General features: G+C 40.1%; 2 protein-coding genes across 6 annotated transcripts in view; one reads left to right on the top strand and one right to left on the bottom strand.

Annotated features, from left to right (window-relative positions):
- The window catches only part of HERC3 (HECT and RLD domain containing E3 ubiquitin protein ligase 3), a 136114-nt gene that overhangs the window by 106384 nt on the left and 16112 nt on the right, over positions 1–13618 (top strand). The window lies entirely within an intron of this gene.
- Positions 5253–7155, bottom strand: NAP1L5 (nucleosome assembly protein 1 like 5). The gene has a single exon (XM_015096405.4). The coding sequence runs from the start codon at positions 7095–7097 to the stop codon at positions 6516–6518; it is 582 nt and encodes a 193-aa protein (XP_014951891.2). The 5' UTR covers positions 7098–7155; the 3' UTR covers positions 5253–6515.

The raw sequence follows: 13618 nt of genomic DNA, 5'->3' as shown, positions 1-13618 counted from the left end.
CCTAGATAGTATATTGAAAAGCAGAGACATTACTTTGCCGACTAAGGTCCGTTTAGTCAAGGCTATGGTTTTTCCTGTGGTCATGTATGGATGTGAGAGTTGGACTGTGAAGAAGGCTGAGCGCCAAAGAATTGATGCTTTTGAACTGTGGTGTTGGAGAAGACTCTTGAGAGTCCCTTAGACTGCAAGGAGATCCAACCAGTCCATTCTGAAGGAGATCAACCCTGTGATTTCTTTGGAAGGAATGATGCTAAAGCTGAAGCTCCAATACTTTGGCCACCTCATGCGAAGAGTTGACTCATTGGAAAAGACTCTGATGCTGGGAGGGATTGGGGGCAGGAGGAGAAGGGGACGACCGAGGATCAGATGGCTGGATGGCATCACGGACTTGATGGACTTGAGTCTGAGTGAACTCCGGGAGATGGTGATGGACAGGGAGGCCTGGCTTGCTGTGATTCATGGGGTCGCAAAGAGTTAGACACGACTGAGCGACTGAACTGAACTGAACTGATGCAGTCCATGGGGTCACAAAGAGTCAGACACAACTGAGCAATTTTCAGTTAATGTTGTGAAGAGTAGAAGTGTTATCATCAAAGCATGTTGAGATCCTGGAAAGAAAAGTTGTATATGATGGTGAAAGATTAATCATTTCCTGTTAACTGTTAACATGCCATAATCTTGCCACTGGGTATTTTCATAAATTAGTCTAAGAAAATGAAGTGAAAGGACCAAAAGAATAACACCTGCTGTGTTTTTAACTTGAGCAGTTGTATATAGAGATGCTGCTGGCATTGATGCCATTTTTATTGAGCTAACAGTAAGATATTTGCTGTCACCACTGCCCTGGAGGAAAATGACAGAAGGATACCAATTCTGTATCCATAATTTATTACATTCCATTTGGTCTTAAAATTGCTCTCTTTACTTTGACAAGAGCTATAGACAGACAAATGAATTATAAGCATCCAGGTAAAAGAACACCCTTGGGTGATTGCTGGTGATTGCTGGCATCTTAGCTAAATCTTGCCACAACTGGTAGTCACATCTGGATAATACTGTACCACATGACTTAAGTATTTCTCATACTCTGTAACATGGTGTTTATTGCCATCAATTAAAAAAAAAACCCACATGTCATTCTAAGGTAAGTGCTCCAGTCAGTCAGTTCAGTTGCTCAGTCGTGTCCGACTCTTTGCGACCCCATGAACCGCAGCACGCCAGGCCTCCCTGTCCATCACCAACTTCCAGAGTTTACCCAAACCCATGTCCATCGAGTCGGTGGAAGGACTGATGTTGAAGCTGAAACTCCAATACTTTGGCCACCTGATGTGAAGAGCTGACTCATTGGAAAAGACCCAGCATCAGGTCTCAAGTTAAAAATACAGCAGGTGTTATTCTTTTGGTTCTTTCACTTCATTTTCTTAGACTAATTTATGAAAATACCCAGTGACAAGATTATGGCATGTAACAGTCAAAAGGAAATGATTAATCTTTCACCATCATATATAACCTCCTTGTAGTCCAAGGGACTGTCAGAAGTCTTCTCCAACACCACAGTTCAAAAGGCACGTAGATTCCATAAAGGAATGTGAGAATAAAACCCACACATGACAAACACTTCTAGATCCTTAAGATCAAGTCAAGTTAGGAATGCTGAGACTTCACTTGATCTCTTGAGATAGTCTATGGGAGGTGCGATCTTTAAGATCTGCATGGTGCTTGTGCTGGGCTGCTACAGGAATAGCAGATAATTAAAATGCTAGTCACATTTCTCGAGTGCTTCCCATAATTGAAGAAACTGAGGCGTGGAGAGGTATAAGTTACTTGCTCAGGTTTACATGGTTAGAAGTCCAGAGTTCAAAAACCAGAGCCAAGATTCAGAGCCATTTTGTTTGAGTGAGAGCTTAGGCTCTCAGCACATTGCCACTAAGAGGCCAAGACCAGAGTTTCAGGGTCCCTGTGTCCCTTCATCCCTTGAAGATAAATAACTTGAAGAGTTTGCTGCTTTCAGTTCAGACAGACTATGCAATTTTTTAAACACAAAGTTGGCATAGTTGAAAACATACAATATATGTATAAAATTGTATGTCTGAATTTTTTAACTTAGGTTGAGATAATGCTTATATCTATAAATTTATTATAAAGCCCTCATGCTGCTGCTACTGCTGCTGCTAAGTCACCTCAGTCGTGTCCGACTCTGTGTGACCCCGTAGATGGCAGCCCATCTGGCTCCGCCGTCCCTGGGATTCTCCAGGCAAGAATACTGGAGTGGGTTGCCATTTCCTTCTCCAGTGCATGAAAGTGAAAAGTGAAAGTGAATTCCCTCAGTCGTGTCCGACTCTTGGCGACTCCATGGACTGCAGCCCACCAGGCTCCCCCGTGCATGGGATTTTTCAGGCAAGAGTACTGGAGTGGGGTGCCATTGCCTTCTCCAAAAGCCCTCATGGACAGTCTTAATAATGACTGCACAGCCTGCTATGTGAATGTGTGTTTTCCCTACTTTACCTTTTGAGTGCCTGGCTTGTTTCTGTGTTTTTTTCCTTCCCTTTATTTCCTTCTCTTCCCCTTCCTTCATTTTTAATAAGACTGTATCAGACATCTTAAGTATAAAACTTTGTTTTTAAAATTGCTCTTTAATGATAAGGCCCCAAGGGTGAAATCGAATTAGTGTATATCACTTTGAACCTGTGGCTATTTTTGCTAAATTGATTTTGCTTATGAATTATACCAACTTATACATCATCATCAATGTATGAGAGTACTAGGATTTCATCTAATCCTCAAAAATACTGAGTGTTCTTTTTTTAAAAAATCTAGTCTAATAAGAAACTTGACTTCACTTGTAAAATTTTGTATTTCTCCCATATATAAGCTACTTTACATATTCTACATAGCATTGTTCCATTTTTCTGATGTTTGCCTTTAAAATATTTTTTCTTAAAAAAAGTGAATTAGGTAGACGTGATCATTACTCAACATTTTAATGAATTAAATGCCACCTAATTTTTCATTTTAAATGGCTAATTGTTTTGTGACTTTCCTGTCAATAAAAAATGTTTGTGTTCATGTGTATGCACGTGCAGAAGTGTCCTGCTGTACTGTGCGTGGGCTGTGAGCGTCAGCCTGCTGCTGTCTTCTGCATAATGCTCATAGAGACTGAGTTGAATGCGTAATGCACGCTGGCTTTCTTTTTGCCAGTTATGTTCTGTGTCGCTTACTAATTTGGGTCTATAATGGATTAAAAGTGGTTTATGAGTGAGAGCGTTTGACCTGCCTTAAAGAGGGTATTCTGCTACATATTAACATGCAAGTTTTATGGCTGCCTGAGGAACTATCAAATAAGCAGTTCAGGAAACAGAGGGGAAAGATCAAGCCAGTTAGGAAATGGTGGAAATTGCTTGACATTATGAAGGGCATCACATATGTGCCGATATCCTGAGAAAAGTGGCCAGCAGTGGTATGAATGGTAGCTAGAAAACCCCATAGCTGAAGTTGTATGTATAAGTGAAAGAAAGATCCAGAACTTGCTGGAGGCCTGGACCACTTAGTACTGTCCTTTCAGGATGTGTCTTGCTGCCCTGAACAGGATTGCAGTACTTCCCTTTTTTAAAGTAGTCTGCTGACATCCTTTATATATTTCGCTATTAAGACAAAATGATTTTCATATGATTTATATGAACTTTTTTTTTGTATTTGTACTTTATTGCACATTTTATTCCGTTTGCTGCTTGCTTTTAAAAATGTGAAGTCTTTAAAAATGTTTATAACCTCTTAATTTTTGTGTTGTCATGTCTGTTGATTATTTCTTTTGGTCTTAAATCACTCTAGACTTAACCTTTCCCTGTCCAGTAATTGATAAATGCGTAATAATATATTTTCTTCCATTTAAAATTTTGAGTCCATAGTTTAAGGTAAAAATCTTGTTTCCATATTAGTAAACAATTAGGTGAAGATTAGGGTAGTTATATGGTTCTAGATACAGTTTGGGTTTTGATTTGAAGTGTAGTAAATAAAATGTTGATATGGGAAGAATTGACATTTTTGTGATATTCAGTCTTACCTTCCAAAGGCCTGTTTTACATTTCTTTGTGATATTCTATTTTTTTTCTTTTCATAGGTTGCATACATTTTTGAGGTTTTTATAAATATATTTTATATACCATGAGAGCCATTTGCATGTATTTTTACCATTATTAAAGTGCCTAGAAATAATTAATGGTTTTTATATATTTATCTGGTAACTGATCAGTTCCTCAAACTTAGTGAATGTGATAGCTTTCAACTGATTCTCTTGGGCTTTCTATATAAAATCACATCCCTTCCAAAATTTTTTATTTTCCCCACTAATTACACACCTTATTTGTTTCACTCATTTTTGTTTTTGTAGGACTTAGAAAAACAAGTCTTTTATTCCTAGGGATAAAAAATGAATATTGAATTTTTAGTTTTTTTTTTTTTGCTTCTGTTCCAGATGGGTATGATTATCATTTACTTCTTCTATAATAAATTATTTTGATTTTCTCTTTTTGTTGTCTTGATGCTAAGGAAGATTGTTACATTAAGGTTTTACTCAACTATTGCAATTAGCAACAGGTCAGAGCTTCCTTCCATTTCCTAAGGTAAATCTGTCTAATGTTACTTTGGAATAATTTTAACCCTTAAGGGAAATGAAAAAAAACCACATCTGTGTGTTTAAAATTTGGGGGGAGTCACTTTCCTTTTTTTTTTTTTTCACTTTCAATTTTATACTTAATTTAGAATGTCCAGATATAAAGTTGAAATAGCCTTTATATGCATAATGTCTTTTATTCTTTCTGGGAGGAAATCAAACTCATTTTTATATTGAGGAAAGAAGACCTTTTATTGAATTTACTTGTTTATGAATGAAAGGCCACATTCTTAAACAATAAAATCATAAGAATATAATGAAAAAAATCATAAGAATATAATGTATTTTCTCCCCTTTTGTAACTTACGAGGACAGAATTTCAAATCTTCCTCTTTTATCTTTTATATAATAACAATATTAACAACAGCTGAAGTACTTTGAGCATTTAATGTCAGATGCTGGTCTATGAGCTTTATGTAAATTAACTAGCTTGTTCTCCATAATAACCTGTGAGGAAGGAACTGTTACTATCCCCTTTTATAGATAAGGAGAAACTAAACACAGATTAACTGAATTGCTCGGGATTCATTGTTAATAAGAGGCAGATCTGGGATTTCATTCCAGGCAGTCAGAAAATGAGTCCTTTTGTTTTTTGAAAATATTGTTTTATTAACACCACAGTGATAAACAACTTTATGCTTAAATTTCCTTATAGATTACAGAGTTCAAAACCCACAAAGAAGCTAAGAGTCTTTACATTAAATGTGTCCTCCTTAAAATCCTTTGCTGTATGCCAATCTGTTCCCAAGCGGTAAAATTGGATTATGCACCATTTTATATTAATATGTCACATTTACATAGCAAAATAACGAAGGCACAGCTAACACAAGCAAACTTAAACCCTTTCTACTTCTGAGGATGGGGACACACAGTTGGATTGGTTCTTCAAGTATATATTTTTTCCCAAATATTAGCTTCAGTGAAGAGTTCTGATAATTTTCACAGCTACATTCTAAAAGCTACAAGACAAAAAGACATCACACAATTCAAAGTACATAACATTGGATACACATGCTTTACAGACTTTACTAGAATTCTACATTTTTTTCAAGTAAATTAATACTTCTAAAATACTTGATAAAGGGATTTAATACTCAAACAATTGGGATTTGTTTTACAGCTTTGTAAATAGACATTACCAAGAAAATACATAAACACGAGACTGTAATAATGAACACATACGTTGACAATATTGTACAGGTCATACACCCTCCTTCTCGGAACCAAATATTCAGAACAGTCTTTAGAATCTGAAGTGGCAGTTTTCTGAGCCTCATTAACAGTATTGTCATGATCTCCAGCACCGGCTTCCTTCCTCCCATCTCTCTTCTCTGAAGTGTAAAGCTGATGTTACAAAAACAAAGTCTTAAAGATGAGATCTGTCTTGAGTTCTGCTGCTGCTGCGCTGGAAAAATGCAAAACTAACGAAATTGAAGAATTTGGCACTGAGAACACGTTCGATCTCGGCTTGGGTATTCCGTGCCTAGTGCGATGATACCGTGATGAAAGGATTTTCAAAGTGACGTTCTTTAATTCACATCTACTTGATACCCTTAGTAAGTCTCAACTCCAGTCCTCACAGAAGAGATCATGAAAAATCATTTTAAATTTAACTCATTTTCAACACCTGTTGGTATATTTGTGTTCAAATTGGAAATCAAATTTGAGACGTGCTGGGCATAATCTGATTGCGTCAATTTCATAGTATTTTAGGAATGTCAGAATTGATTCCTACTGTACTTTGGTCCAAAACCTGAGCCGTTCAAGTCCACCAATGTGTACAAAATAATAGTAATCGGGGTTTTAAATCTGCGTCGTCATTCTCCTCTGCGCACTCTGCCCCCGCTTATTTCTTGGCGTCATCAGGCACTGCAGAGTAGGGACCCTCATCTTTGGCGGCAACGGTCGCGGCAGCCTCTGCTGCAGGCTCTTCTTCCTCCTCGTCCTCCTCCTCTCCCTCCTCCTCATCCTCGTACTCGTCATCATCATCATCCTCCTCATCACCCTCTAAGGTCCATGCACACCCCTCCATCTCACCGGTGAGCTCTTGGATCTTAGCAAGTAAAGGCTTATAGATATCGTTATACTTTTTCTCCAGAGCCTGGAATTCCTTGTCAAATTTGGCTTCTATCTTATCGCATCGCTTCTGCAGCTTTTTGAGAGCCAGGACTCGGCATTTCACCGAGTTAGGCAGGCTCTCGATAAAGTCATTTCTAGGCTTTGGTGCATTCTCTGCAGGGGTCTGGGGCTCCTCAGCCATCTGACCGACCGCACCGTGGGAGTCGCCGGACGCGCTGTCAGAATCTCCCCCCTGCGCACCGCCTTCCGCCATTACCTCCTCCGCTGCCGCAGCCGCGTCCGCTGCTGCTGCTGCTGCCGCCGCTGCCTGGCTCCGCTCCGCAGAGCGCTGGTTCTGCGAGTCAGCCATGTTCGAGGAGCAGCGCAGAGGTCTAGGTGGCTCCCACAGAGACCTGCACCCGAGCTGCACCACAGCGATCCTGCGGCTGCGGCAAGCGGCAAGAGGCGCTGACGTCGGCCGCGACGGTGACGTCGCGCGGCCCCGCCCTTTCCCCCTGCGGGCCCTTGACTGGCTCCGCATAATCAGCTGATGGTGGGGCCCTCGAACCGCACCGGCAGCCTCCTGTTGCTACCCTGCTCTCCCCCGCACTGCAGGCAACGTCAGGACCCGTTTCCTAGCTACCCTGCTTACCCCCACATCTGCCTGCGCAAATCCCTCCCCCAGTAGAGAGGAGCTGGGGGTGGCGGCAGGTGTCCGCGGCAATTTTTCACGAACTGTGTGGACGGACTTAGCCTTTGCCGCTTGGCTCGTCTAGCTCACGCAGGTGCTTATATATATCTGCCAGTATAGCTGTCTTGGCATTTGTCTCCATCTCTCTGTAGCTGGCGTTGGCATGTCGAGCTTACTCTTGGGGACTCGGCTTTGGTCACCTCAGATTTCACTGAAGTCCTTGCCAGAGAGTAGAGGCCTGGGGGGATCTGCCTCCACTCCACCCCCTTAGGGACCTGTGGCGGAACTGTACAGTTTTCAGCCCTTTCTCCCCTCGTCCCACCCTCAGCAGCCCCTCTTGCCCCTCTCTCAACCTAGTGGCACGTACGCCGGTAGCACGGTCTTCTTTAAGTTAGGCGGACCCTGGAAGCAGTTTCGGAGCCATTTGACCAGGAAATGTATGAAACCCTGGGTATCCTGGAATATTCCAGAAGGCTCCTCAATAGCCTTGTCCTGTGGGGAGGAATAAAGCTGGAGGAAGGCCAAAGAAAGCAAAGCCTTCTAATGCTGGAGGCCCGGGGTAAGGGGCCCCCTGCCTTATCGGGGCTGAGGCGCGTGTTTAACAGTGTCGTTTGCTAGGGATGGACCGTCACACACGTACACACAGGCGTTGTCCCCAGGACATGGTTCAGCATCTGCTCCGAGGGTCTAACTGGTGATTTGTATGAGAACGATTAAAAAAACTGTCGAATACTAATCTCTTGTTTTCTAACAGTCAAATGAGTAGACATTTTAGTTTCCTGTTTATTAAATCAAAGTGAGAGCTTCTTTAATAAGGGTAAGAGCACATTATTTTAGGTATGGAAGCCAGACGATGTAGGACTTGTTCAGGAATGTTTTCAAATTAAGCATTACTTAACACAAATGCTTTTTTCCCCATTGGGACTTGCCGAAGTATTTACATAAAACACATGAGTGTAAGGAAATTAACTGCCCAAGTACATTTGGTGTGTCTCTTTGGGTCTTGTAAATGTTAGTTAATAATATGCAAAGCATTTAGTGCTGACGCTTAGCAAGAACTTGATATTTTGTTTACAAAATAGTTAAATTGCCTTTATTACTCAAAGATAACCTGCAATAATATACTCTTAGAGGACATCTTTGTGCCCTTCCCCAAAGAAACTTTACAAAAGGTTCAATATAGCCCCAGTAGAAAATATCTTAGTTTTTTTTGTACTTGTAGTTCCTATTATTTATTTTACTTTCTTAATTATCTCTCAGATTATTTAGTTTCTGCTTCCCTGTTACCATTCATAATGATGAGATTTTTTGGTTAAGGTTGAAATTTCGATCCTAACTCTGAATTTGGTGTAATAATGTATCTGTATTTAGTTGGCTGATGCTATACATATTTAATACATCACCTGAATGTTCCATATACCATCTTTTGATAGGTACAGCTACTGTGAGGTTAAGACTGTATTTTCTCATTTTAAAAAATAAGGAACTTAGGTGAAGAAAAGAGAAGTGAAATGCTGTTTTACAATATGTATCACCTGATTGGCAGAATCAGGGACAGAAGCCAGGCCTTCAAACTCCTGTAATATAGAAGCTATGACACACTTTAAAAAGACGAAAGTAAACTCAGACTTTACTCAGTCTGTCTAACTTGAATTACTTGAAACAACCAGGGTGTACCCATCTTTTAGGATTTTTATGTTCCCATCTTAAAAAATCTTTAAACTTAGTGTTAAGCTAGGCTTTACTGACCAGGGTTCTTGGACTCCTTAATAAATGGAAATTGATAAGAGACTAGATGATAAATTCAAGCAAGGCTTTTTTGGGACTCTTGCTGCCAGCAGAAGGGAGCTAAAACAAGTAACTTCCTTGTTTACCTCCTGTGAGGATAGAGGGGCTGGCACTGGGAAGCAGATTTCTTATATGGGGTAAGGGTGGGGGAGGGATGGGTTCAGGCCAGGGGGGGGGGGGCCTAGGTGGTCTGCCCACCCCCTTGGTGGTACTGTGTGCAGGGGGCATGTGAAATACCCTTCTTTTGCTTCTGATACCCTGCTTTTGCTCCCGGCCCCTCAAGTTGGCTCCCGGAAGTTGGATTTTCCGTCTTTTTGTATCTTGTTCATAAATTGCTGAGAGAGCCTGTGCATGCAGCTATTTTTAGTCCTTGTTACTTCCTATTTTGTTGTTTGAGGAGAGATTTGTCCAGATACAAGCACTGCAGCAAAGGGTCCCAGCTCCCACCTACCTCAAGGCTACTCTTTTTTTTTTTTAAAGGCTGCATTGAGATATAGTTCATGTACAACAAATTTTGCCCTTTTTAGGGTACTTTGACAAACACATAGAGTCATGTAAACACTACGTTAATGGAATTGTAGAACAGTGACCTCATCTTCTTCAAATACCCTCACGTTCTTTCCCTTACTGTCAACCCTGGCAACCACTGGTCTGTGATCTGTCTCTGTAGTCCCCAGAATGTCGTGTAAGTGGAATAGGTGTGTAGCCTTTTGAGTCTGGCCTTTTTCTCTCAGCATAAAGGATTGGAGATTCATCGGTGGCAATGTATATTAGTAGTCTGTTCCTTTTTATTTGCTGACTAGTATCCCATTTGAGTTATTTCCAGTTCTTTGTGATTATGAATAATGCTGCTGTGAACATGCATCAACAGATTCTATGTGAATAAAGGTTTTTATTTCTCTTGAGTGAATACTTAGAAGTGGAATTGCTAGGTCATATGGTAAGTGTAGGTTTAATTTTATAGGAAGTTTCCACAATGTTTTCCACAGTGGCTATACTATTTTGCTTTTACACTGGCGATATCTGAGAGTGGCAGTTGTTCCACATCCTCACCATTTCATATTGTTGAGTTTTGTCCCCTAATCTAAGAGCTGTATGTGGGTCCATAATGATTAATGACATCATCTTCTAGTGTGCTTACGTGTCATTCATATATCTTCTTTGATAAAATGTCTGTTTAGATCTTTTGCTTATTTTCTAAATTGAATTTTTTGTTATCTTACTACTTTTCTAATGTTTTTTATATATCCTGGGTACAAGTCTTATGTAAGATATGTGTTTTTTAAATATGCTCTTTGGTCTGTGATTTGTCTTTCATTTTTGTAATAGTGTCTTAAAATTTTGATAAATCCGTTTATCAATCTTTTCATAGTAGATTATGCTTTTGGTGTCATATTTAAGAAATCTTTGCCAAATTCAAGGCCATAAAGATTTGGTCTTAGTTTCCTTCCAGAAGTTTTACAGCTTAAATTTTCACATTTAGACTCTGGTCCAATTGATTTAATTTTTAAATAAGTTGTGAGGTATATGGGCTTCTCTGGTGACTCAGACAGTAAAGAATCTGCCTGCAGTTTGAGAGACTCGGGTTCGATCCCTGGGTCAGGAAGATCCCCTGGAGAAGGGAATGGCTACCCACTCCAGTATTCTTGCCTGGAGAATTCCATGGACAGAGGAGCCTGGTGGGCTACAGTCTATGGGATCGTAAAGAGTAGGACACGGCTGAGTAACCAACATTACTACTACTATAGGGATATATACCTTTTACATATTAATCTTCTGTTGATATGGTACCATTTCTTGAAAATACTATCCTTTATTCACGGAATTGCTCATTCAATTTGGCAAAAAGTAATTGTCCATATGAGGGCCACCCTGTAGTTCAGCTGATAAAGAATCACCTGCAGGGCAAGATACCCCAGTTTGATTCCTGGGTTGGGAAGGTCCCCTGGAGGAGGGGATGGCAACCCACTCTAGTATTCTTGCCTGGAGAATCCCCATGGACAGAGGAGCCTGGTGGGCTACAGTCCACGGGTTATAAAGAGTCAGACACGACTGAGCGACTCAGCACAGCACAGTTGTCCATATACATGTTGATCCATTTCTGGACTTTCTGTTGCATTGATTTATGTGTCCTTTCACCAGTACCACACTTGGTAACTGTGTAAGTCATGAAATTAGGTACTGCAAGTTGGTTAACTCTGTTCTTTCTCAAAATTATTTTGCTCTTCTAGTTCCTTTGACTTTCTATGTTTATTTCAGAATTGGTTTGCAAGCATTGTAAGAGACCCTTGGATTCAGACTCTGAAAACAGTTTGCAATGCATATAGTACCTGCTTTTTAAGAATTATGTGTTTAAAAGTTTTAACTCTTGTTATTAAGAGTTGTCTCATTTTGATGGACTCTAGCGTATTATTGGGGCTGCCAGTAACACATAGTTGGGAATAGCAAGATGAGCTGTCATACCATCAAGTCCTTATCTCTGCTTATTGTAATTTCTCACACACCTGTCACATTGGGGGAAAAATAAGGAAGGTGGATGATGGGACGGCACTTTGGTGAAGTGGTTGGGAGCACAAGTCTGTATTCAGACATCTGGCTTCACTTTTTGCCCCTGCCCACTTACTAGTTGTTTGTCAGTTCTCAGATTGGAATAATGATAACATCAACTTCAAAATGTTTTTTCTTGGGTTTTTGTGTATTTGTTTTTATTGGGCCACAATTCTCATACCATAAAATTTACTCAAAGGGTAGTCTTAAGTATCACTGAGATAGTGTGTATTCAAGTACTTATAATTGATTCAGTTCTTCACATCACATTGTTCATTAGATTTTTTAGAATGCTTATGCATTTATTTGACTGAGCCAGGTCTTAGTTGTGGCATGTGGGATCTTTAGTTGAGGCAAGTGGATTCTAGTAATTCTCTTTGGTTCTGTGCTCTTCTGTTCGCAGCCAGTTAATTCTATTGGCTCATTTCACACCTGTGGAATTCTGGCGGTCTTTCTTTTTTTAAACCATCTCTGCCCCTTCAGTGCAAGCTGGCAGTGTTCCTGCTTATATAAAATTCTCGTAAAACTTATTGGCCTCCCAGGCAATTCATGGGGGTCCATGCCATCAGACAAGAGAGACCTCCACAGATCTCTCCTGGATAGCCACATCTTTACCCCTGGCTTCTGCGGAGATGGTTGACTGGATCCATAAGTCACATGCCTGATCTCTTTAGCAGACCATTGTTCAGCCACATCCTTGGCCTTGTTTTCAGAGCATGCTATCTGGATAGGCTGAGGATTTCCAAACTTTCCAGTTATATTTCTTTTTCGCTTAATAATTCCCTCTTTATCTCTTTCCTCTTGCATTTTACTATAAGCAGCAAGAAGAAACCAGGTCACACCTTTAATATCTTGCTCAGAAATGCCATCCACTAAGTAACCAAGTTTATCACTTACAATTCCTACCTTCTATAAAACATTAGAACATGATTTGGCCAAGTTCTCTGCCACTTTATAACAAGATTGCCTGTTTCCAGTTTCAAAAAAATAATGTGTTCTTCATCTCCGTCTGGGACTTTACCAGAGTGCTTTAACATCCATATTTCTATCAATATTCTGTTTATGATTTATATGTATTTTCTAAGACAGTAGAAGCTTTCACTGTAGCTCTCCTCTTTTCTTTCCGAGCCTTCACTGGAATCTTCTTTAAGGTCCTTATTTCTATCAATAGTTTCTTCAAGGCAAACTAGGCTTTTTCTATCATGCCTTCAAAAGCCTTCCAGCCTCTACTTATTACCCGATTCCAAAGTCACTTTTACATTTTTAGGTATGTGCTATTGTAGTACCCCACTTTCTGGTACCTAAATCTGTCTTGGGGTTCTCCAGACAAAGAGAACTAATAACATACACACACACGCACATAAAGATACAAATTGATTTTAAGGAATCTGTGTGTGTGATTGTGGGTCTGGCAAATCAGAAACCTTCAGAGCAGGATTAGGCTGAAAATTCTGGCAGGCGTTGATATGACAGTCTTGAGTCAGAAGGCAGTCTAGAGGCCAGATTCCTTCTTTGGAGAACTTTAGTCTTTTAGAGCCTTCAGCTGACAGGATGAGGCTATCCACATTATGAAAACTAATCTGCTTTACTCAAAGTCTAAAAGTGAATCACATCCAAAAAATTCCTTCCCAGCAACATCTTGAGTGATGTTTGATCAACAGCTGGGCATGATAGCTAAGCCAAACTGACACATAAAATTAACCATCGCAGGCTATAATGCAAAATCATGCTGATGGTGCTTTTCTTAGATAGTTGTACCAGAAAAATGTTACCAACTGTTGACAGAATTAAAAAATGCAGTACATGAAAGCTGCGAGTTCTGGTTTTATTCAGGGACCTTTCAGAGGACTATAGCCCTGGAGACA

This window comes from Ovis aries, chromosome 6, assembly GCF_016772045.2.
Source record: "Ovis aries strain OAR_USU_Benz2616 breed Rambouillet chromosome 6, ARS-UI_Ramb_v3.0, whole genome shotgun sequence".
Lineage (NCBI taxonomy): Eukaryota > Metazoa > Chordata > Mammalia > Artiodactyla > Bovidae > Ovis > Ovis aries.
The sequence above is the reverse complement of the archived record's forward strand: the minus strand, read 5'-3'. Positions and strand labels throughout refer to the sequence as shown.

Coding starts and splice junctions, on each gene's coding strand:
- NAP1L5 (XM_015096405.4), bottom strand. CDS start 7,097: ATGGCTGACTCGCAGAACCAGCGCTCTGCGGAGCGGAGCCAGGCAGCG.